This window comes from Pseudophryne corroboree, chromosome 9 (genome assembly GCF_028390025.1).
Source record: "Pseudophryne corroboree isolate aPseCor3 chromosome 9, aPseCor3.hap2, whole genome shotgun sequence".
Lineage (NCBI taxonomy): Eukaryota > Metazoa > Chordata > Amphibia > Anura > Myobatrachidae > Pseudophryne > Pseudophryne corroboree.
In genome coordinates this window covers 70,086,254-70,112,244 of record NC_086452.1, presented here as the reverse complement: position 1 = coordinate 70,112,244, position 25,991 = coordinate 70,086,254, and the positions used below count along the sequence as shown (strand labels likewise).

The 25,991-nt window shown below is 46.6% G+C and overlaps 1 protein-coding gene across 1 annotated transcript in view; it reads right to left on the bottom strand.

Annotated features, from left to right (window-relative positions):
• Positions 1-25,991, bottom strand: part of LOC134957520 (riboflavin-binding protein-like) — a 138,059-nt gene that overhangs the window by 5,192 nt on the left and 106,876 nt on the right. The window contains exon 6 of the mRNA XM_063939500.1: positions 14,712-14,942. Within this exon, the coding sequence (XP_063795570.1) occupies positions 14,718-14,942 (225 nt within the window). The 3' untranslated portion in view covers positions 14,712-14,717. The remainder of the gene's footprint in view (positions 1-14,711; positions 14,943-25,991) is intronic.

The window sequence follows — 25,991 nt, the reverse complement described above, 5'->3', positions numbered from 1 at the left end:
AAAACCATCAGGCCAAAGTCCGGGTACTATCATTTAATGTATTTAAACCTTTTCACTTCATTATGTGGCACATTTGTTCTTTCTCTTACGTCCTAGAGGATGCTGGGGTCCATTTTAGTACCATGGGGTATAGACGGGTCCACTAGGAACCATGGGCACTTTAAAAGATTAATAGTGTGGGCTGGCTCCTCCCTCTATGCCCCTCCTACCAGACTCAGTTTAGAAAATGTGCCCGGAGGAGCCGGTCACAGCTAGGGGAGCTCCTAGGAGTTTTCTTAGATTTTTTGTTTTAATAGACTAATTAGATTACAGGAAAGCTGCTGGCAACAACCTTCCTGCTTCGTGGGACTTAGGGGGGGAGTAGGAACAAACTCTTGAAGTTAATGGTTCTCTATCTCCGCTGACAGGACACTGAGCTCCTTAGGGTACTGATCGCAAGCCCACGAGGCGACCACTCACTCACGCAGCACAGCCGCTACCCCCTAACATAGCCAGAAGAATGAATAGTGGTGAGTACAGCGCCGGCGGCCCGGTTAGCAGGTCACCGGTGGGAATGGCGGCACAAGGGTGGGAGCACAGCTCTGACAGGCTGCACTCCATGAGGGCTCAGCAACACTCAGTGTAGACGCTTTGAGGGGCGTCCTTGGCCAGCGCAATCACCATAAACTGGTACAAGCAGCTAACAGGGGCTAATCCCGCTGTTAGCATACAAAACCTCAGGCCAATATAATCAAATTGTGCGGGAATCCGCGCGCCATTACAGGGGGCAGGGCATCTCAGAGCGGATCCAGCACTCACCAGCACCATTTTCTCCCTGCAGATCGTAGGAACAAGACGCTGACAGGGAGCGCTGACCTCCACATAACTCCAGTTATCCTCTGCGGTACCAGGGTGTTATAGAAAGGGGGGCGGAGTGTGTTATTAGTACTAATTAACCTATTAAGGTTGGTTAGTCAGCGCCGGGCTTTTATCATAATAACTGACCACAGGGGCGCTGTGTGGCTGGCTCCTTATACTCTGTGCTTCTCTGCAGGTACTCTGGGGGAAACTGTGTCTGACACTTTCCTGTGTGGGTGTGTAAGTGTATATCCACGTTACCATGTCTAAGGACTGTGTTCTGTACTGCAGAGTGTGTATCTTCTCCTGAAGAGTCTATTCCATGTACTCAGGACTGCAATGTACTTTTCCAACCTTCTGAATCTGAACCCCCATGGGTGGATTCTTTACGGGGCATGATATCCCAGATTTCAACTAGGATGTCACAGACTGAGAAAGAAACACAGTTTTTGAGAAAATCTGTGGAAGATTTGGTATACTCAGCCCCCACTGCTTCGTCTAAGAACCTCCCTACGTACCCACAAAAATGCACACTTGCCCAGATAATGCAAGCTGACACTGATACCAACTCTGATACAGGGAATGGTGATGGGGATATGCAGGGAGGGATGCATCACTTGCTAAGGGGGTGCAACTAATGATTGAAGCCATTAGGGATGTGTTACACATAACTGAGAAGGTACCAGAGCAGGCAGAGGAATTTTATTTTACAGAAAGTAAGAAGTCCTCGCTTACCTTCCCAGCTTCCAAGGAGTTAAACTCTTTGAAAAATCCTGGGAAAACCCAGAGAAAAAATTCCAGATCCCAAAAAGGGTTCTCATTGCTTTCCCTTTTCCTGAAGAGAATAGAAAAAAGAGGGAAAACCTCCCTATAGTTGATGCTCCTGTATCTAGGTTGTCAAAAAAGGTGGTTTTACCCGTTCCTGGATCAGCCGCTTTAAAAGAGCCGGCTGACCGCAAGATTGAGACTACACTCAAATCATATTACACAGCTACTGGCGTAGCTTTAAGGCCCACTATTGTGCCTGGATTTCTAAAGCCATAGTAAAGTGGTCAGGCACATTGCTAGAGGACTTAGGGGGTCATTCCAAGTTGATCGCAGCAGGAATTTTTTTAGCAATTGGGCAAAACCATGTGCACTGCAGGGGGGGGGGGGCAGATATAACATTTGCAGAGAGAGTTAGATTTGGGTGTGGTGTGTTCAATCTGCAATCTAATTTGCAGTGTAAAAATAAAGCAGCCAGTATTTACCCTGCACAGAAATAAAATAACCCACCCAAATCTAAATCTCTCTGCAAATGTTATATCTGCCACTCCTGCAGTGCACATGGTTTTGCCCAATTGCTAACTTTCTTGCTGCTGCGATCAACTCAGAATTACCCCCTTAGATACTATGGATAAGAGTGACATTGAATTGTTTTTGCGTCACATACAGGATTCTGCAGGGTTCATGGTGGAGTCCGTGAGGGACCTTGGCATGCTGAATGCACGGGCTACTTCCATGGTAGTCTCGGCACGCAGAGGACTCTGGCTACGTCAATGGACTGCGGATGCAGAATCCAAGAAAAGCGTGGAGAACCTACCCTTCATAGGTCAGCCTCTGTTTGGGGTAGCATTGGATGAGTGGATCTCCACGGCAACTGCGGGTAAGTCCAACCTTTCTTCCCTCAGCGGCACCACCAGCTAGGAAATCTTATCCTTCTCCTACACCGCAGTCCTTTCGGACCGCAAAATTTTACAAAAATCCAAACCCCCTCCCACCTTCTTTACAGGAAAGTCCAGAAAACCTGCACCAACAGGTTCCCAGGAACAGAAACCAGGTTCTGTTTCCTCAAAATCTTCAACATGACAGCGGACCTCCCAGCCTGGAGGTCGGACAGGTGGGAGCGAGGCTAAAAGCTTTCAGTCATGTTTGGGCGTCATCATGCATAGACCCTTGGGTAAAGGATATTGTTGCCCAGGGATACAGACTGGAGTTTCAAGAACTCCCACCTCACATATTCTTCAAATCAGGCTTACCAGCTTCGCTGACAGCAAGTGCTATCCTACAGGAAGCCATTCAAAAATTGGTTCAAACAAATGTCATTGTTCCAGTTCCACCTCACCTACAACACAAGGGTTATTACTCAAACCTGTTTGTTGTACCGAAATCGGATTGTTCGGTAAGGCCGATATTAAACCTAAAATCATTGAACCCCTACTTGAGGGAATTCAAATTCAAGATGGAGTCTCTGAGAGCGGTGATCTCGGGTCTGGAGGAATGGGAATTCCTAGTATCCATGGATATCAAGGATGCCTACCTTCACATTCCGATCTGGCCGCCTCACCAGGTTTATCTCAAATTTGCGTTGCTGGACTGTCACTATCAGTTCCAGGCACTGCCATTTGGCCTCTCCAAAGCACCGAGGGTGTTCACCAAGGTCATGGCAGAATGATGTTACTCCTCCGCAGACAGGGAGTGAACATAATTCCATATCTGGACGATCTACTGGTAAAAGCATCTTCCAAGGAGAGGATGTTGCAGAGAATTGCTCTCTCAACTCGACTACTCCAGGATCATGGGTGGATCCTGAACCTTCCAAAGTCACATTTGGAACTGACAAGGAGACTGCCCTTCCTGGGGATGATACTCGACACGGAAATGCAGAGGGTGTTTCTACCACTGGAGAAAGCGTTGGTGATCCAATCAATGGTCCGGGATGTCCTGAAGCCAGCCCGGGTATCAGTTCATCAGTGCATTCCCCTTCTGGGGAAGATGGTTGCCTCCTACGAGGCTCTACAGTATGGAAGATTCCATGCGAGGTTCTTCCAACTAGATCTCCTAGACAAATGGTCGGGATCACATCTTCACATGCACCAGCAGATATGCCTGTCGCCGAAAGCCAGAATTTCACTCCTCTGGTGGCTGCAAACTTCTCACCTACTCGAGGGCCGCAGGTTCGGGATTCAGAATTGAATCCTTCTAACCACGGATGCAAGTCTCAGAGGTTTGGGAGCAGTTACCCAAGGGGAAAACTTCCAAGGAAAGTGGTCAAGTCTGGAATCCATCCTTCCAATAAACATTCTGGAACTAAGGGCCATATACAACGGCCTCCTACAAGCGGCACATCTTCTGCAAAATCAGGCAATTCAGGTTCAGTCGGACAATGTAACGGCAGTGTCCTACATAAACCGACAGGGCGGAATGAAGTGCTGAGCCGCTATGTCAGAGGTAACAAGAATCCTCCTCTGGGCAGAAAAGCGGTGGTGCTGTCAGCTGTCTTCATTCCGGGAGTGGACAACTGGGAAGCAGACTTCCTCAGCAGACACGATCTCCATCCGGGAGATGGGGCCTCCACCCGGAGGTGTTCGCAGAAGTGACAAGCCGATGCGGTGTGACTCAGATAGACATGATGGCCTCTCGCCTCGACAAGAAGCTTCGGCGGTACTGTTCCAGGTCGAGAGACCCACACGCAGTGGCGGTAGACGCACTGGTAACTCCTTGGACGTACCAGTCAGCGTATGTGTTCCCTCCACTTCCACTCATCCCAAGGATTCTCAAACTCACAAAAAGAACAGGAGTTCAGGCGATCCTCATTGCTCCGGACTGGCCAAGAAGAGCTTGGTATGCGGGTCTTCTGGAATTACTGCTGGAGGATCCGAGGCCTCTACCTCTTCGCGAGGACCTTCTACAATAGGAGCCGTTCGCCTATCAAGACTTACCGCGGCTACGTTTGATGGCATGGAGGTTGAACGCCAGATCTTAGCTCGGAAAGGGCATTCTGACCAAGGTAATTCCTACCCTGATACAGGCTAGAAAGGGAGTAACATCAAAACATTACCATCGGATTTGGAAAAAGTATGTGTCTTGGTGTGAATCCAAGAAGTTTCCTACAGTGGAGTTTCAGCTGGGACGGTTTCTCCTCTTTCTGCAAGCAGGTGTGGATGTGGGCCTATGCTTGGGCTCCATAAAGGTCCAGATTTCGGCCTTGTCCATTTTCTTCCAGAAACAATTGGCTGCTCTTCCTGAGGTTCAGACATTCTTGAAAGGGGTTCTGTACATTCAACCAACCTTTGTGCCTCCTAAGGCACCTTGGGATCTTAATGTGGTGCTGCAGTTCCTGCAATCAGAATGTTCGAGCCATTACAGGACGTGGACGTCAAGTTTCTTACTTGGAAGGCGGTCACACTGTTGGCATTGGCTTCTGCTAGACGTGTGTCGGAATTGGGGACATTGTTATGCAGAAGCCCCTACTTGATTTTCCATGCGGATAGAGCTGAGCTCAGAACGCATCAACAATTTCTTTCAAAGGTTGTGTCGGCCTTTCATATCAACCAACCTATTGTGGTGCCAGTGGCTACTGACTCCTCAATTACCTCAAAGTCCTTGGATGTTGTGAGGGCTTTGAAAATATATGTGAAGAGACTTCTCGTCACAGGAAGTCGGAAGCTCTGTTTGTCCTTTATGATTCTAAGCAGACAATTTCTCGCTGGATCAGATTCACTATCCAGCATGCTTATTCTATGGAAGGATTGCCGTGTCCAAAATCTGTTAAGGCCCACTCTACTCGTAAAGTGGGTTCTTCCTGGGCGGCTGCCTGGGGTGTCTCGGCTTTACAGCTTTGCAGAGCAGCTACTTGGTCAGGGTCGATCACGTTTGCTAAGTTTTACGAGTTCGATACTTTGGCCTCTGAGGACCTAAAGTTTGGTCAATCTGTTCTGCAGGAAATTCAGCACTCTCCCTCCCGTACTGGGAGCTTTGGTACATCCCCATGATACTAAAATGGACCCCAGCATCCTCTAGGACGTAAGAGAAAATAGGATTTTAATTACCTACCGGTAAATCCTTTTCTCGTAGTCCGTAGAGGATGCTGGGCGCCCGCCCAGTGCTTCATATTCCTGCATTGTTACTTGGTTCAGTATTGTTGGTTCAGCCCGTGCTGAATTGTTCCGAGTTGGTTAGCTTGGCTTTCCTTTTGTTGTATGTGTGAGCTGGTGTGACTCTCGCCACTATCTGTGTTTTCCTTCTCTCGAAGTATGTCTCCTCGAGCACAGTTTCTAGACTGAGTCTGGTAGGAGGGGCATAGAGGGAGGATCCAGCCCACACTATTAATCTCTTAAAGTGCCCATTGCTCCTAGTGAACCCGTCTATACCCCATGGTACTAAAATGGACCCTAGCATCCTCTACGGGCTACGAGAAAAGGATTTACCGGTAGGTAATTAAAATCCTATTTTTGTTTTTACTCCAGTGGTAGCATTGTGCCTCTATCCCACATTAAATACACCCAGAGGGTGCCAACGCCCCAATACCACCCAGTGGCGTCACAACCTGGGTGCGGGGAAGGGGTGACATCAAAGTGCCAGCTGTTCTGCAGTGACAGGAGCTGGGTGCTGCAGTGTGATATTCTCCTGCAGCACTCGGCTTCTGTCATTGATGAAGAGCAGGCACTGCACACAGCCGACAGCCCAGTCTCCGGGTGCAGCCAGCATCTCACAACATGCTGAAACCCCCCGCAGTGACGTAACAAAGATTATGTGAGGCCACGCCACCTTTTATTAGGCCACACACCCTTTTCGTGCCGCCACACATATGCCACGGGTGGGGGGGGAGTAATGCTGAGTGTGCACTGGGTGTCACCACACCTGGAGACGCCCTCTGCTACGATCTCTGAGGATTTGCTAATGCCCCCTGAATGCACTTTCTCCAACCCTTAAACATCTTCTTCCACAGCGCAAAATCTCTCAGCTATTTCCATGAAGAAATTTGAACTTTTGCACCTCAAAATTAGCCACCATCCACATTACTGCACGTGCTTCCAGAATAAACAGCTGCATTCATGGGAAGATACTGTAAATGCATTTCTACAATGGCATCTGAATCACATTTTTTTCCGCTTTGTACATGACCCTCAGTGTCTCATCTTTTTATTACAGCCCCCAGGCTGGGGAGGAATCGGAGCAGTAAATCCTTAGTCCTCAGCGCTGTACATCCGTGTACCAGAGTGTGGGAGACATCTGACCTCCTGGTATATATCCTGCCCCACACTAATAACATGAGACACTACAGTCCCAGCAGCACTAAGTGGCCTGACAGGGAGCACCGTATATGGGGGGTCATTCCGAGTTGATTGCTCGCTAGCAGTTTTTAGCAGTCGTGCAAACGCTAAGCCGCCGCCCTCTGGGAGTGTATCTTAGCTTAGCAGAAGTGCGTACAAAAGGATCGCAGAGCGACTACAAAAAAAATTTGCAGTTTCTGAGTAGCTCCAGACCTACTCCTAGCTTGCGATCACTTCAGACTGTTCAGTTCCGGATTTGACGTCACAAACACACGCCTTCGGCCAGCCACGCCTGCGTTTTTCCTGGCACGCCTGCGTTTTTTCGAGCACTCCCTGAAAACGGTCAGTTGACACCCAGAAACGTCCCTTTCCTGTCAATCACTCTGCGGCTGCCGTTGCGACTGAAAAGCGTTGCTAGACCTTGTGTAAAACTTACATTACCTGTTGTGAAAGTACGTCACGCGTGCGCACTGCGCCACATACGCATGCGCAGAAGTGCCGCTTTTTCACTTAATCGCTGCACTGCGAACATTTTTCACTAGCGATCAACTCGGAATGACCCCCATTGTGACCCCATTGTGACCTAAATCACATCCCACAGAATCATAGTTTATTTACTGACATAGTGGGGTATTCAATTATCCACAAATTTGTGGCAATTTTTCGCGGGTATGCGCACTCCCGTTTTTCAACCTATTCAATTCCAAACGGATTTCACGTGAAAATTGTTGCAGTGTAAAATGTAGGTGAAAATGGGGAAATCAGCCTGTACCCCAAAAAATGCTAAAATAACATAGGAAAACAGAAGAGAAGTGTATTAGAGATCACATTAGAGAGTTTTTGGGGACTTAAATTGTGCGAAATGGCTGTTATATGCATTTTTTTTTAAATGCAAAAAAAATGATAGAAAGCAAGTTTTTTTTGTGCAAAATAAATGCTCTCATTAAATTTGGGGTACATGAAAATGGGTATAAGTATATATTTGGGTCATTTTAGGGTACTTTTAAAAAAAAAAAGTGGAAACAGACCGATTACTCCCACCTGCAAGCCTAAAAACACCTGTCCCACTCATAAAGCACCCCAATATACCTGTCCCATACCTTGAACCCAAATTTCCATCACTTTGTACTTTTTCACCCCAAAAATGACGTCATTATTGGCCAATTAAAAATAATTAAAAACTTCAACGTGCCTAATTAGTCATTAACGGGGGTGTCCCAGGAGTTCTGTACCATATCCAAACATTTTTACCTTAAAATAGTGACTTTTCCCAACTTTTCACCTGCTCAGAGTAGGTGAAGTGAAATTTGTGAAAAAATTATCACCGATAAATTTTCCCGGAAAATTGAATAGGCTGTAATTGCGTTTCGCGGGAAAAGTCAGTTTTTTCCCGTGAAAAGTCCGTTATCACTGTTAATTGAATATCCACCATAGTGTCCAAATCAGGTCTCCGCTGATGATACTTAGAGTGTTAGGAAATAGTGCACATGTGGTGAGGTGGAGTGACTGCTGCTGGTATGAAGTGGGCTGAGTGTTCCTTTGCCAAAGTGGGAGAGTGTTGATGGTTTGGGTGCCTCAGGGTGTGGCGGGGTGAGCTGGAGCAAATGCCTCCAGAATGAGTGCTCATGGGGTGATTGCCTCTGGAGTGAGTTGGCATAAGCAAGGTGTGATGAGTGTGCATGGGGTGAGTGACCTAGGGTGCTATGACACAAGTGCCCCCAGCTTGAGTTGGAGTAAGGTGTTGTGAGTGATAGCTAGCTGCCGTTGTTCGCTGCGTAGTGATCATTTAAAAAAACGGCAAAACTACGCATGCGTATGAGCCGCAGTGCGCACGTGCAGCGTACGGGTACAAAGAGCATCGTTGTTTTGCACTGCTTCTAGCGACGATTCCATTCGCACAGCCGATCGCAAGGAGATTGACAGGAAGTGGGAGTTTATGGGTGTCAACTGACCGTTTTCTGGGAGTGTTTGGAAAAACACAGGCGTGGCCAGGCGTTTGCAGGGCGAGTGTCTGATGTCAATTCCGGGACCTTTGTCGCAGCAATCATCGCACAGAATAAGTAACTACAGGGCTGGTCTTGTTTTGCACAAAATGTTTTTAGACCGCTCGGCTGCACAGGCGTTCGCACTCTTGCAAAGCGAAAATACACGCCCCCGTGGGCGGCGATTATGCGTTTGCACGGCTGATAAAAGTAGCTAGCGAGCGATCAACTCGGAATGAGGGCCATTGTGTGTATAAATGCTTTGGGGTATATTTTCTAAAAGTAGAGTTTATGTTTTGACCACAAATCTGACTTTAGAAAACTTTAGAACATCGGCGCACATGTCCTTTTTTCTACATATATAAGTATAGAAACCTGGAGATTTACTAAGCATCGCTTTGAAAAACAACCAAAAACGAACCATAAAACGCAGAAATACCCACCCAAACACCAGACCTGGCTGTAGCAGGCGAGTTTGGATGACACCCTGCACACATCACTGTGAGAGAGAAGAAAATGTATGGGGCTCTCCCTAAGTACATTACCAGTCCCGGCTGGTATTGGGGGGGGGGGGGGGGGGGGGGGGTGACGGCATGGGGTTTTACCCTATTTTCCAATAACCAGCACCACGCTGGCTATTACCTACAAACTGAAGGGATCACGTCCTCTTAAATCCATGTAGGCACTCAGACACTTGGCAAAGCAAAAAAAGTCACTACTTGCTCTTAACAGAGCCCTGCCTCGTGTGACAGGTCATTCTGGGACTCTCTCCATAGAAATTAAATGAGATGTTTTGATTGGTCAGAGCATGGGAACTGACGCAAGCTGACCATTCATTTCTAAGAAGAGTAACCTTGAATGACCTGTCGCTCGGTGTGGGGATGTGTAAAGAGCAAGTAACATGTAAGAATGCCTTCATGGGCCGAGGAGGATGGGACTCCTTCAGTCTGTAAGTAATAAATTGGCGAATGGTGATGATTGTGTGTGTGTGTGTGTGTGGGGGGGGGGGGGTGTATTGGGGAGGAGGGTATTTAATAAAGGACTTAAACTTTCAAAGTATGAGTGGACTGACTTTTTTCAATATATATATATATATATATATATATATATATATATAATATATCTCCTATATAATAGCCCTGTGATTCTGTGCCTGGGTTTCTAACGCTGGGCGTGGCTAGGAGCTCTCATTGGGTTAGTGGCAGGTCTATCACACCCAGTACACAGCTGATTGGGCGAGAAACGCCCTCCCACACAGGTTACATCCAATGGGAGGCTCTGCCCTTTGCCTGCTGTGTGTTCACAGAGCACTATTAGCAATGGGACTGATGGAGCTGCAGCTCCAGCCCCACACCCCAAAATAGGCCCACTGCATCTGCAGCATCACACCCTCCAACAATTTACACATAAACATTGATACAAATTCGAAAAGGGGGTGTGGCCACGGGTACAGCGCCGTGGCCACACCCCTTTTCCTATACTTTCAATGGAAGCTTGGAGAGTCAAAAAACGGTACAGACCATAAAAAAAAGGGACCGTACCTGCCAAAAAGGTGCAGCTGGAGGGTATGCCACTGCATCTGCAGCAAGTCTCTGCGCTGTAGATAGGGCGAAAAACAATCCTTTTACTGCAGCGTCCTATGGGGGTCATTCCGAGTTGTTCGCTAGCTGCATTCGTTCGCTGTGCAGCGATCAGGCAAAAACTGGGCACTTCTGCGCATGCGTATGCAGCGCAATGTGCACGTGCGGCGTACTATTACAACAAACAATGTAGTTTTACACAGGGTCTAGCGATGATGCTTTTCAGTCGCATAGCCAGCCGCAGAGTGATTGACAGGAAGTGGGCGTTTCTGGGTGTCAACTGACAGTTTTCAGGGAGTATTCGGAAAAACGCAGGCGTGGCTGGCCGAACGCAGGGCGTGTTCATGACGTCAAATCAGGAACTGAATGGTCTGAAGTTATCGCAAGCGCTGAGTATGTCTGGAGCTACTCTGAAACTGCACAAAAATTTTTTGTACCCGCTCTCCGATCCCTTCGTTCCCACTTCTGCTAAGCTAAAATAGACTCCCAGTGGGCGGCAGCATAGCGTTTGCACGGCTGCTAAAAACTGCTAGCGAGCGATCAACTCGGAATGACCACCAATGTCTTGCTGCCAGTCCACCTGCCCCCTCCGGCATCAACAATCCCCACTCCCTAGCCGTGCCGCAGGTAGAACAAAAGCTGCTGCGGCCACCGGCGTAGATGTGTATGAAAGTGGCGCAGAGGAAGACTTTCATAGCCCTCCCTGCACCGCATACTCTCAGCCCCAGAGCCTCCTCTGCGTGTGATGTCACAGAAGTGCCTCCCAGCCACAGCTACGCCCAGATCCCCAGAGGCCCTGACTCCGCAACACAGCACCTAAGCTGCCGGCCTGGAAGCCCCGAGATGCCTAATGTAACGGATAGAGAGGGTGATATCGCGGAGGGTAATGTCTGGACGCTGAATCGATATAAAAGGTGACAGTGCTGTGCAGTGCAGTGGGTGTGCAGTCAGGGCCGTTGCTAGAGTGTTCGGCGCCCCCCTGCAAACTATAAATTTGCACCCTCACATACTTTACAAACGCACAGTGCACATAATGACCCCTGTAGTAGAGACATTTACACATGTAATGCCCCCTGTACCAGAGACGCTTACACACAAAACGCCCCCTGTACCAGAGACGCTTACACATGTAATGCCCCCTGTACCAGAGACGCTTACACATGTAATGCCCCCTGTACCAGTGACGCTTACACAAGTAACACCCCCTTTAGCAGTGACGCTTACACATGTAACGCCCCTGAACCAGTGACGCTTACACAAGTAACACCCCCTGTAGCAGTGACGCTTACACATGTAACGCCCCTGAACCAGTGACGCTTACACAAGTAACACCCCCTGTAGCAGTGACGCTTACACACGTAATGCCCCCTGTAGCAGTGACGCTTACACGCGTAACGCCCTCTGTACCAGTGCCGCTTAGACACGTAACGCCCTCTGTACCAGTGCCGCTTAGACACGTAACGCCCCCTGTACCAGTGCCGCTTACACACGTAATGCCCCCTGTACGTGTCGCTTACACACGTAATGCCCCCTGTTCCAGTGACGCTTACACACGTAATGCCCCCTGTACCAGTGACGCTTACACACATTATGCAGCAGTCACACATACACACACACACACACACACACACACACACACACACACACTCAACAGACACATATATACAAACACACACACATACATACTGTACATACATTACACACATACACAGTCACACATATATACAGTATACACAGACACTGTATATACACACACACACTCACTCTCTTTCCAGACACTTATCTAATGAAGTCTGGCTGGCCGAAGCTGTAGCAGCTCATCCTCCTGCTGCAGCATGGTCCCGTGTAGCTCCGCCCCTTACTCCCATCTAGCTCCGCCCACTTTGGCTCCCTCCCAGACACTGAATGTCACACAGGGGAGGGGGGAGAGGAGGCTTTGTGCTGCCGGCGCCGAGGGGGAGAAAAGGTTTTGTGCTTCCGGCGCCGCTGCATGTGTGACAGCAGCCGACAGCAGCAGGGATAGCAGCAGAAGCTCAGCACAGGGATGCAGAGCAGGGAGAACGTCTCTCCTTCCTGGCGCCTCCCTGCACTGCATCCCTTTGCTGAGCGGATAGCGCAGCCCCTGTGAGTAGTGTCACTGACACTGCACAGCACTCTCACCTTTTACATTGATTCAGCCAGTCACTCAGTTCTGCCAGCCAGTCACTATTGTTATCACCAGTGTCCCAACGCGCCGCATTACAGGGAAGTAGACGCACTACATAAACTACAGCTCCCAGCAGCCCTTAGCGCCGAAGCATTCCACCCCTTAGGGCTGCTGGGAGCTGTAGTTTATTGCGTACATCTTCTTCCCTGTAATGCGGCGCATTGGGACACCGGTGCGAACAATAGTGACTGCCTGCTGTGCGAGTCTCCGGGAGAGCAACTGCCAAAGGGAGGACAGCAGCTTAGCTGCTGACAGGAGGAGAAGCAGGATAAACATTACCCGCCCCTACCCCACTCGCAGTACCTCCGAGCCTCATCCGCGGCACCCCCACACACCTCCTCCACCACCCGCGATAGCTCCGGACCCCCTCCTCCACCCGCAGCGATCCCGCACCCGTACCTCCCGCCGCACCACTGCATCCGCCCCTCCCCCACCCGGGGCAACCCCGCAACTGCTCCTCCCCCACCCGCAGCGGCTCTGGACCACCACCCGCGGCACCCATGCACCCTCCCCCACCTGCGGTACCACCGCAACCGCCCCTCCCATGGCACCCCAGGATCCCATCCGCCTCTTCCCCGCACCCCCTACTCCCCCAACCAAAGCACCTACTAGGTGATTCACCAGGCCCTGCGTGCGCTGTTCACCCCGTTGCAAGGGGCTTCCACCCCTTAACCATTGCACGCCCCTTTGTTCGTGCAATATTTAACCACTCAAACAATTATGATTGGATGTAATACTCCATATAATAAAAATAATGCATGCCACAAGGGTGTGCAAGGGTTAAGGTAGCGTAGCCCCTTACGACGGTGTGAAGAGCGCCCGTAGGGCGCGATGAAGCACCTAGTGTATATATATATATATATATATAAAATTATATACAGTATATATTATATCTATATAAGCTCCTTGATAAAAACAATGTTTAGGTCTTGAAACATCAGTATAGAATAAAGCACAGTTGGCCCTTGTGGTTCGACAAGCGCTATTATGCTGGTGAAGGCTTGCTGTGACCTGTGGTCCACCTGTAAAATACTATTTGCGGAGATGCATCTGGTTGTCTTTGAGGAGGGAGGCCCCAGTTTTATGCAGAGATAGGGTCCCCACTACCCTAGGGATGCCAGCCCTGGGCTGACCAGTTTGTGGTTGGTTGCTGCTATGGCAGGTGGAACCCACAATGTGTGTCCCCCTGCTATAGTGTCAGGCCCCGCCTGGTTCAGCCTGCTGCAGTTATTTCACCCTATTCCAATACCGGCCTAGGCTCAGAGTTCTGGGGCTGGCTTGTGGGGTGGGGCACACATTTTTTTCTCTTTTTAACCATTTCTCTACATTTTACACTAACAAAGCCTGCACAGATCATAGGGCTGCACCTCTACAACAGACTGACAGTGGGTTTGCCGGGTATAGAGGCTTAAAATCCTCCAATTAGTGACGACATTGGCTTTTAAATGACAGTCAAAGCTGATGTGTAGTAAATGCTAGTTTTTTAGTCCTCAAAAAGATGCCAATAATAGCATACCTCCCAACATGACCCTCTCCAGGAGGGACAGAATGCTCTGTTTCTGGACTTTTCTCTTCATTTATGATTGCCATCACCTGTGCTGAAACACCTTTCTTATCCATTAACCTGTTCAACACAGGTGATGGCAATCATACATTAAGAGAAAAGTCCAGAAGCAGAGCATTGTGTCCCTCCTGGAGAGGGTCATGTTGGGAGGTATGTAATAGTTCATACCTGTCGACTTTTAATAGACCCAAAACCAATCTTACATACCCTCCAACCTGACCCGCCCCACTAGGTACAAAATGCTCTGTTTCTGGACTTCCCTCTTAATTTATTATTGCAATCACCTGTGAAGAAACAGCTTTCTTATCATTTAACTAGTTCAACACAGGTGACGGAAATCATAAATTAAGAGGGAAGTCCAGAAACAGAGCATTTTGTACATAGTGGGGCGGGTCATGTTGGAGGGTCTGATATTATTTAGTAAATGTAACTCTTTTCATCAGAGTGATACATGGGCAACATGCTGTGTAAGTTACTACTTTACATTTATAAAACATTCTACTGTACCTGCACTCAGTTTTCCTCATCCTCATCAGGTTCCCCCTTGTCCTGGGGCCCTGGCTGCCGGAGTTTGCAGGCCTGTTCCTCCCTACTCTCTGCGGAGAGCTCGTTCTCCAGAATGAATTTAACCACATTCCCATCTGTCTGAGTCATGTCCAGGCAGCGACACGAGGAATGACTGACCACGAAGGAGGTTCCCCAGGCGCTCTCACACAAGTCTGTGCCATTCACATACATCTGGTTCAGAAAGGAGATAAAATGTTATTTCTTCTCTACCAGTATTAGCATGTATGAAGCAGAGATAATATAATAGGAAGCTACAGTTCTACCTCCAGGGCGCCCCCTGACTACACTCATGGATGAGCTAAACTGTTTGCTCCTTCTTCACGAATCCTATTATCAGATCCTGTTTAAATGAAGAAACATAGGCCCTCACTCCGAGTTGTTCGCTCGCTAGCTGCTTTTAGCAGCATTGCACACGCTAAGCCGCCGCCCTCTGGGAGTGTATCTTAGCATAGCAGAATTGCGAACGAAAGATTAGCAGATTTGCAAATAGAAAATTCTTAGCAGTTTCTGAGTAGCTCCAGACTTACTCTGCCAGTGCGATCAGTTCAGTGCTTGTCGTTCCTGGTTTGACGTCACAAACACACCCAGCGTTCGCCCAGACACTCCCCCGTTTCTTCAGACACTCCCGCGTTTTTCCCAGAAACGGCAGCGTTTTTTCACACATACCCATAAAACGGCCAGTTTCCGCCCAGAAACACCCACTTCCTGTCAATCACACTCCGATCACCAGAACGATGAAAAATCCTCGTTATGCCGTGAGTAAAATACCAAACTTTTGAGCAAAATAACTAAGCGCATGCGCTCTGCGAACCTTGCATATACGCAGTAAGCGACTAATCGCAATATAGCGAAACTCGGCAACGAGCGAACAACTCGGAATGAGGGCCATAGAATTTGATGGCAGATAAGAACTACTTGGCCCATCTACACACACACGGGTTAATTTTTATTGGGAGCCAATTAACCTACCAGTATAATTTTGTATAGTGGGAGGAGACCAGAGTACCTGGAGGAAACCCACGCAGGCACGGGGAGAATATACAAACTCCACACAGTTAGGGCCATGGTGGGAAGTGAACAGTGCTGTGAGGCAGTAATGCATTGCTAACCATTATACCAGCTGTACTGCCATATCATAGTTTTATCTAGGGGCGTCAAAAAGTATCAGTAGCACAAAGAGAAAACAAATGGTTAAATAATCGATAATATCATCTAAAAAGGGATCAAACAGACACTAAAAGGGTACAAACCAAAAGTGAAATAATAGTAAAACAGAATGAGTTATAACGGGAGCAATCGGTGACTCAGTTCCTGAGAAGGGTAAACAAAGGGAATCAGAGTCCCTGACTGTGGGGGTCATTCTGACCCATTCGCACGCAGCGGTTCTTCGCTGCGGTGCGAACGGGTCAGAACTGGGTCAGAACCGGTGCCCGCAATGCGCACGCGTGTTGTTGCCCAGCGACAGCCGTCGCCGGGCAACGGCCAGAAGAGAGAAGAAAGTGATCGCTGGCGCGATCGCAAAAAGATTGACAACGGGGAGGCGTTCCGGGGCGGATACTCACCGTTTTCCGGGCATGGAGATCCGAACGTAGGCGTGTCCAGGTGTTTGGAGGGCAGATGTCTGACCGTGACGTCAATCCCGGGACCTTCGTCGCTGGATCCGTCGCACAGGGTAAGTAAGTCTGACCCTAGTCTTGTTTTGCAGAAAACATTTTTAGCATAGCAAGGCTGCACAAGCGATCGCAGCCCTGCTATGCTAAAATACACTCCCCCATAGGCGGCGTCAAGTTGATCACACGAGCAGCAAAAAGTTGCTACGTGCGATCAACTCGGAATGAGGGCCTGTATCTCTTTAAGTGGAGGCACACTGAAGACAGGAATAATGCAGACTGAGAACCAAAAGGGAAGAGAGCCCTGCTCCTTAGAGCTCACAGTCTAAGCGACTGTATAAGTACTTAGTACCTGTATCATGCTGAGTACTTCTTGTGACAGTAACTAAATCCACACAGTACTGTTTCCCAGGGGTTGAATAAGATTAATGTAATGCATCCATTAAGGGGCATATTCATTAATATGCGCCATCTGCCTCCCGATACTTTGGTGTCTGAGTCACTGTGAATTGCGGCATTAGCTGAATACCATATTACCAAAGCAATTCAAGATTTCTCCGGTATGGGGACAGCTGCTCCAAAAAACATGATCTTTCTTCCCATAGAAGAAGTGGGGCACAGGGAACAAACACCATCTGCAGATGGCAGAGGCTCACAGTCGAACAGATGAATTGATGCCTCCGTACTGGGGTCTGTGAGGTAAGCAGGAGATACGGTACCAGTGGAATCTCATGCATTACCTGTGAAATAAATGGCCACAATAATTGGATTTTATAAATGTAAGTAAAAGTGACAATTTACATTAAGTGAAGATGAACGGGCTCTTAAATGAGATATACATAAGATGTGGACATCAGTGAAGTCACAAACCCAATATTGACATGATTACTCCTCTGGAGCCCGAGCCTTCTGGTAGCCGGCACTCCCTGTGGGGAGGACACGTGGCTGCGGAAGTGACTGCACCACAGAGGAGGCACGAAGTAAAATATAACTCTCCGCACCCATCTATTTCTATAACCACACAGTACAGCTCTGGCGTCCTCAGCTGTTATTGTGGCCAGGGAGAAGGCGCCAAACACAAAACATTTCCTCCCAGAGCTCATCACTCAGCGTCAGACATACATGTTTATTACATACGTGTTTATTACACACAGCCTTTGTGTGGTCAGTAAGGGTGGTGCTGTTTTATGCCATTTGCCCCTGTTGACCTGTGTCCTATTCAAAATAGGCCATTTTCAAAACAGAATAAATTATAGTCAATAGATAATAATAATAATAATAATAATATGTACAGAAGTAGTAACTGGACTATGGGGGTCTATTTATTAACATTCCCCATCTCAGTGATAACTTAGTACAATTTTTCATCTCAGTTTATGATTATTTAGCAGAAACATATCGCTGTGGCAACTGTCAAAGTCAGAAAAATATCACGCTGCACGTTGCCATATATGCACCTTATGCGCGTGCCTGCTGCACGTGCACATTCTCTCCCGTGCGTGCGGATACACGCAGCCGCGTGATGGCGCCTCGGCCATGCGCTCGAGCGCGTGGTATGTGCATTTACGGTAGACTTTGTGTGCGTCTAGCGGGCGACTCAATCGTTTAATAATAGAACCAAATAGCTCGTTTTATAGATAATGTTCCCCTTAATGATAACTGTCAGTTTGGTTAATGTGACTTGTTCACGGACTTGGGAATCCCTCTTTACGTGGTACAAAGGGTCTGATTAAGGTTGAACAGCTGTGTCTGGTACCTAACTGAAGAGTATTTTAATAGCAATAATCCGGTGTTGGTTATGTAAAGATTAATCGCTCCTGCGTGTAGTTATGACCATTAGTAGTTTCTGGACATATTCTATATTTGCAGTTCATTATCCATGCGGCGGGAATCCGGAGATTCCCACCCACCTGTTTAAAATAGTCACAGCCCACCTGTTCAAACTAACCTATGACCTTTTGATATGATGCGAGGAGACATTCCTGTGTCCAATGAACAATGAGATTGTAGGTCCCTTTGTAGTATACTGTACCCAGTGTATATAAGATCAGCCAGCCTGAACAGCTCCCCCACTCTCTCCACAAACGGTTTTCATATTGACAAACTCGGGGCTGGTACCAGGCTGCGCTGCGATCGTTCCCAGTGTGTGTAAGTAATTCTCTGTAATCATCTCGCTCTTTGTTTGTATTGGCCACATTCTCTCTCTCTCTCCCTCTGTTTAGTTTAAGATTGTAACGTTATCAATTTATTTATGTCTAGATATTCTGTTAGAATTATATGTTAGTATGTAGTGTATGACTTGTAACTGTTTTACCTCTTTTCAATATAACTATAAGCTTGTTAGTAAAGGTGTTGGATCCTTAGCACAGTATCGTGTGTTCATTTCATTGCAGAGAGTAATAGGAGCGTCTCGATCGCTCAAACAGCTTTAGTGTTAACAAGGTTAAGCAGCGTTATATCGCTACAGTGTTTCAGTACAAGGTTTACAGTATAAGAATATCTTTTCTGTGTGTTACATTCAAGGTTTACTGATTGTTATCTTGTGAGCGTCAGCGCCGCTCGTGATCTCCTCGTGGTCTTGAGCGTCCGCTACGCTGATAGCGTAGCATTACGGTTGTCGCTCGCCTATAGCGTGCTCGACACCACGCCTTAAGCTGTGAGCGCATGTGCGTCTCGATCACGGCCTAGCGTATGCTATGCTAAATACGTACCCTTATGGTACCCCATACGCCAATTGCGTACTGTGTCTCTTACCCATTATTGTGAAGGTTATAAGGTAATCTAAATCAGCATTATCAATTGGCGGCTCGTCCGTCCTCCACATATCCGCACTAGCGAAAACAAACGTTATCCGTCAGCAAGGGCGGGAAGGCAGTATCCCTTCGTATCGGGATACAGTAGTGCTGACTAGATAAGCGTCTGTTTCGCTAGATTGAAGGAGTGCTGGTAGGATCCGGAACCGGAGGTAAGAACAATACGCTATTGTTTTTTTAAAACTGTTTATTTCTGTTTTGCGTACACACGCACGCACACACACAACTGTATCTCTTTTTCATTTGTGTATTTTCACATATCACCTTCCTGTTTGCCATTTCACAATTGATAACGTGCTGAGAAAGATTTGTCGCTATTGGTAGTTAAAATAATACTTAAAGGAGTAATTATAAAAACACGCACACAGCCTGGCCTAGTTAAAGGTTGATACAGTGGAATCTGTGTGGTGTTCGGTAAATGATTATAGCTAAATATCATTTGCATTGATAGACACGTGTTATTTGTGTTACTGCGGACGTGTCTGGCCTGTGTACATGTGTCTCTAACAAGGGGCAGAACGAGTGTACGCGACGCAAGGGTCGACGCACGGAGCGTATATTACGCAACGGAGCGTACGGATACGCCCACCGAAACTCAAATCGCACAATAGCATTGTTTTAGTGGGGGCGGTATAGTATAGCCACGCGATAATAGCACAAATTGATTTCAGTTTAAAAAAAAAAAAAAATTTAAGTACCTTACTTTACTGTAATGCCTCTGGGGAGAGCTATCAGATTACGGGAAATGATTTTTCTGATCAGGAAACTATAGAATGATAGTGGGTTGAAAACGGTATGAGTGTATTGAACTCCTCTTGGTGAAGTCTTGGTGAAATCTTGGTGAAGTAAATCTTGGTGAATCACGGTCTAGGTGAATACGTGATGAGCACGGTCTAGGTGAAAACGTGCGTGCACGGTCTTGGTGAACTAGTGCGACGAAGTGTGATAAAGTTTTCATGGTATTACGCTCTGGCTGTTTTGGAGCACAGTAGGGAGACTTCAATGATCCTACCATTTATAGGCAACAAGTGTCTATAAGTAGTACGATTGGACCGCACGGTTGTATGTGTGACCAATAACGCAACGTGATATTAAATTGCCCTCATGCGTGTTGTAGGGAGCACATGCAAGCGTGATTTGTGTAAAAATATAAAGGTAAGGAATTTTCGCTGGTAGGGCCTGCAACGATTACGTGGGTCTGCTAAAAAGGGGCGGATTCGTTGTACTCGGAGCAGAAGAAGCTGGTGGAAGAGCTTGGAAAACTTCCACCGTAGACTTCTGTGTTTGGTGCATTTTAGGAAGTTTTTCTGTGTTAAAAAGGTCCACAATGGAAGCCAAGTGCACAACACAGGGACGTTTAGCAGTCAGGGTTCAGACTGGAGAGGCTTGCAGACCCCGAGGGTCTGCTCGGTTAGTAATGTGGGGGAAGTATGGTCCCCACACTGAGACCTTTTGTGACGAATGGACACGAATGACTGTTGGGGATAAAGCACCATTTCCTGGGATAGGTAGTTTTGACTCAGAGGTATTGCATAGTTTAAGGCGAAGGATCTGTCTCATAAAATCCGGGAAGCAACGGATCAGACATTATGATTGTTTACAGTTATGGCAACGGGAAAGTGAAATACAAGGAGGATTAGCTTACACAGCTGACTCTCACTGTGGTAACAAAAATATGGCAGCGAGAGAGAAGGTGGTTACAGAGAATGGCACACTGGTGAATGATAAAAATGCACTTAGCAACTGTATTATAGATGATAAGGATACTTGTAATAAATGTAACAAGAATAATTGTAATACTGTTAAATGTACAACTATTAACCCATGCAAGTTGCACCCCATGTTAAACTTCCCTCAGGATCACCAGCAAGAAAGTGAGCCCAGCACGATGTCGGCACCTTTTCCAGCAGCCATCACACAAGACATCCAGGTGGACGCGACCAAATCGGTAAAGGCAATAATCAAATCCCCTAACGGAGGGTCAGGTGAGGTCGTGTCCACAGGTACGTATGGTGTTATATATCACGCACAAACAAATGTACCTCATATTGTAGAACCAACTCAGAATGACGTTATTGGACTTAATCCAGTTAGGGTAATAGCAGTGCCAAATGGGAAAACTGACACTTCAGGAGCAACTCCTGTCAGGAACATCGCCATGCACTGTCCCTTTTCCCGAGCAGAATTAAGATCAATGATGTCTGAATTCCCTGATCCTAGGAAAGATTTAGTTGCATGTCAAAAGTATATTAGAGAGCTAGGAAATTCTGCAGAGCCAAATAACAAAGACTGGAGGACAGTTTTGAGGGCATGTTTACCCCCCCCCCCCCCCCCCCAATGTTGATTCGTTAAAGTTTATCGCTGATTGCAAGTTAGATGAGGAAGTACCACTAACAGACGAGTATAATCAGGATAATGTAAAGAGAATCAACTTGCAGTTAGGAGTATATTTTCCTGCAGTAGTAAAGTGGAATAAAATCTTTACAATAAAACAAAAAGAAGGTGAATCCACACCAGAGTATTTTCATCGGGCACTACAGGAAATGGCTAAGTATACAGGCATAGAAGACATTAAAACAAATGTAAATCATAGAGAAGTAGCTGTGTCCGTATTAATGGACGGCTTAAAAGACACACTAAGAATCAGGGTACAAACCTCTCTACCTCACTGGAGAGGTATCTCGGTGGCTGCATTAAGAGAGTCCGCTATCGAGCATGACCGTAATATCCAAAGAACCAGGGAAGCACAGGGAGAGCGGTTGATGGTGATGAGCATCCAAGCACTAGAGAAGGCATCAAATCGACCGAAATCCCAGGCCACTGGCACATGGAGGAAGCCAAGGGTTTGTTATCTTTGTAAAAGAGAAGGGCATTATGCCAGCAACTGTAACAGCCCACATAAAGTCAGACCCCCTAGACAAGAACACGAGCAGAGTTATGACATTCGGAAGTATAATCAGGTATCACACATGTCAAATTTTGGTCCACACATATAATTTATGATTAGGAAAGTTGATCATTAGGACTGATAGTAAGCCTGAGGTAACAGTTAACAAACTGGGAGGTCATTCCTTGAAGACACAGGAATGACCGGGTAAAAAAAAAAATTGTAATGTATCTGTAAAATGTTTCTTTTTCCCCATCTCTGACGGTCACCACAACAGCTCCAACATCACCTGACTACCTGACCTTTTCAGAAGTCTACCAAACCCCAGTATGACCTACCAGCATCGATGTATCCTGGCCAGATACAAAGGGTGCAGTATGGAAATACTGGTGGGAGAGACTATGCAAAGATACCATTGGACATGTAGATGTGACAGCCTGATGGTGAACGGAAGATCTGACAATGTTTCGTTGTTTATTGTTGGTTTATGTAACATATATATATATGAATTGTTCTCTCTCTCATTTGTTTTTTTTTTCCTTCTCTCTCTCTCTCGTGTTCTCATGCTTTAAAGATGGTATGTCACACATCAGTAAAACAAATGGTAATGCAAGATTTTTGCTCCTTACAGAGAGATCGCTGATTTGGAAGGAATATTGTATCACCGGAGTGTTCGTTTGGAAGACTGAGAGACAGCACCTTTGAGATGACAGCAGAACAAGAAGAACAACAAGACTAGAGAACTAATCATCGTAACATTTTTCTTTCCCCTCAAAGTATTTTTTTTGTACCCCCATTACAAATTTCTCTTTCTCCTCCTGTAAGATGGACTCGCCCCAAGAGACTGTGATCCGGATCTTCCTGTTGACCATGATGTTGACCAGAGCAGTCTGTTTCGGTGAGAGTACCAGTGAGGCCGAGAAAGGATCCAGAATGGGTTTCTGATGACAGAGACAGAGGCGTAAATTTCTAATAGCAACACAATCACCGAGCAAAGGCGAGTACCGGAAAACGATCTAACAGCCATGTTATTTATAGACATTGTGAAGGATTGTTAGCTGAAGAGAACTGCATCTGTAGACACTGTGACAATATAGTTGAGGATGGGTGCATAAAGAAATGTCAGTCCAGTTTTAATGTCCACATGGACCGGCATCCATTGAGTGACTATCACTCCTTAGTGGGTAAAGTGTTAAATCAGACAGACTGTTGGGTATGCTCTCAAGTACCTCAAGGCCATAGCAAATCAGAACTAGTACCATTCCCTTTAACGGTAGGAGAGGTACTTGAGCTAAGTGGTGGGAGGCCGGTGGACAAGAGGTTTAATATCTCTAGTCCTCCTAGTATGAAGCTCCACCAATACCATGTGGATAGGTCCTTAGTGTGTTTTAACATTTCCAATCCCCGAAAGCCGGGAAATTGGGAAGTGTCATGGAATAACCAAACCATGACCTTTTCATACAGAGCCGATAGAATGCCAACAGATACAGAACTTATACGCCACATAGCTGGTAGTGGAAAATATTTCCGATATAGGTATACCCTAGGAAGTAGGATCATGAGAGTTGGAGAAGTATCACCAGGATACTGTGCACATATCGTACAAACAGATACGTGTACTAAACAGATGGGAGAATTAGGGTTAGGAGATTTCATATGGAAAATGTGTAATATGGTTATGTCCTACTCCGTCCCATATGTTCTCCCCGATGATGCATATTTCATATGCGGGAGGAAGGCGTATAAGTGGCTTGCCCCAAACTCAGAAGGGTTATGTTATATTGGAAAAGTACTGCCTGAGGTAATGACCGTATCCCACACTAAAATGAAGGATATTCACCGCAGTGCCCAAGCTCCTTATACTCACACTCATTACGAACACATCGTTAAACGGCACCTGATAGAAAGAACAGAGCATCCGGCTTCTGACCTGATCCATGAATCCACCGGGATTCAATTCCTAATCGCGTTAGATATCACTCGTACCGCCAGAGGAGTGATAAATTATAAATATATATCTGCGCTTGCAAATTTATTAGACAATATCACTGAAATGTATGATGACACATTCAGGTATACTGGGAGAGAGTTACAAGCCTACAAAACAGAACTGGTTCAGCATAGGATGATTCTCAATTATCTCACGGCTGTGACAGGCGGGTATTGTGTTACCCTAGCGACTCAGTATGGAATAAAGTGCTGCACGTATATTACAAACAGCACAGAGGACCCAGCCGAGGTCATAGACCAAAAGATGGATGACATTTTGCAATTAAAATGGGAGTTCCGAAGGAAACACAATCTCACCCTTGCCGCTGTGGGTAATGAGCTGACCGGTTGGGTGTCATGGTTGAACCCACGAAATTGGTTCTCTGGTTTAGGAGAATGGACCCAAGGTATTATCAAGGATGTAGGGAAATTTCTTTTGTGTATTCTGGGTGTCATCATATTGGTCGGTCTGATATTTAGATGCGTTCGGGTTTTAACAAAGTGTAAACGTAGCGCCCGAGTGATGAGTTTAAGAAGTGAAGATACTGTAATAACAACGACTGATTTGATTTACGACCCAACCATTGAGACAATGTTGTGATGAAAATGTGATTCCACGGTCCGTTTCTTTCACCCGTTTCTCCTTTGTTTTCCTCCAAGGTACAAAGACATCCGCTTGGAAGAAGAATTTGACAACCTTTTACACAGACCATTGATGGACAATGCCATAGACCCCCAATATCCCTAGCGATTTTAAAATTTTACGATAGCCCAACACTTTTGTAAGTCTATGGACATTGAGAAAGCTTTTTGCTCAAGCAATTATAGCAAAAGCATCGGGAGACTACAGTCAACATGTACATCAAGACAAGACACCAGACAAGACTTCAATCGGCAAATGTACATTAAACTCACATATGTTACGACTGCATTTACCATAATTGCTTCTTATCTTCATCTCTACAACCTTCAGGTAATGACACACATAGTCGATATGGAATATAGGCACAGATATCAGCACTCACATATCCCCCCCCCCCATTCATGTATCATCAACTAAAATTTGCTCCCCCATTTTGTTGCAACCAAAAGCCGAAACGAGCTCGGTAAAGTTTGACAGCCCATCCACAGACCCGTACCACGGGATAAGAAGGAATTCAAATGTATACTTCGCAATACCTCGAAGCTTGATTTAAAACACGTACGGCACGATGATACATGACCTCTCAAAACATGGACTCATACATACATGCTTCTACTATCTCACTAGGTCATACCTTTCTCCCACCTTCTTCTCTTCTCCCTTGCCCAATCATAGAAATGTATTTTTACATGACATATATTTTTCTCTTTTTGAACTGTTTTCAGGAAGTGGCAGTTATTGGTGACTGCCAAAGGGTGGACTGTCAAAGTCAGAAAAATATCACGCTGCACGTTGCCATATATGCACCTCATGCGCGTGCCTGCTGCACGTGCACATTCTCTCCCGTGCGTGCGGATACACGCAGCCGCGTGATGGCGCCTCGGCCATGCGCTCGAGCGCGTGGTATGTGCATTTACGGTAGACTTTGTGTGCGTCTAGCGGGCGACTCAATCATTTAATAATAGAACCAAATAGCTCGTTTTATAGATAATGTTCCCCTTAATGATAACTGTCAGTTTGGTTAATGTGACTTGTTCACGGACTTGGGAATCCCTCTTTACGTGGTACAAAGGGTCTGATTAAGGTTGAACAGCTGTGTCTGGTACCTAACTGAAGAGTATTTTAATAGCAATAATCCGGTGTTGGTTAGGTTAGGTAAAGATTAATCGCTCCTGCGTGTAGTTATGACCATTAGTAGTTTCTGGACATATTCTATATTTGCAGTTCATTATCCATGCGGCGGGAATCCGGAGATTCCCAACCATCTGAGCTGTTTAA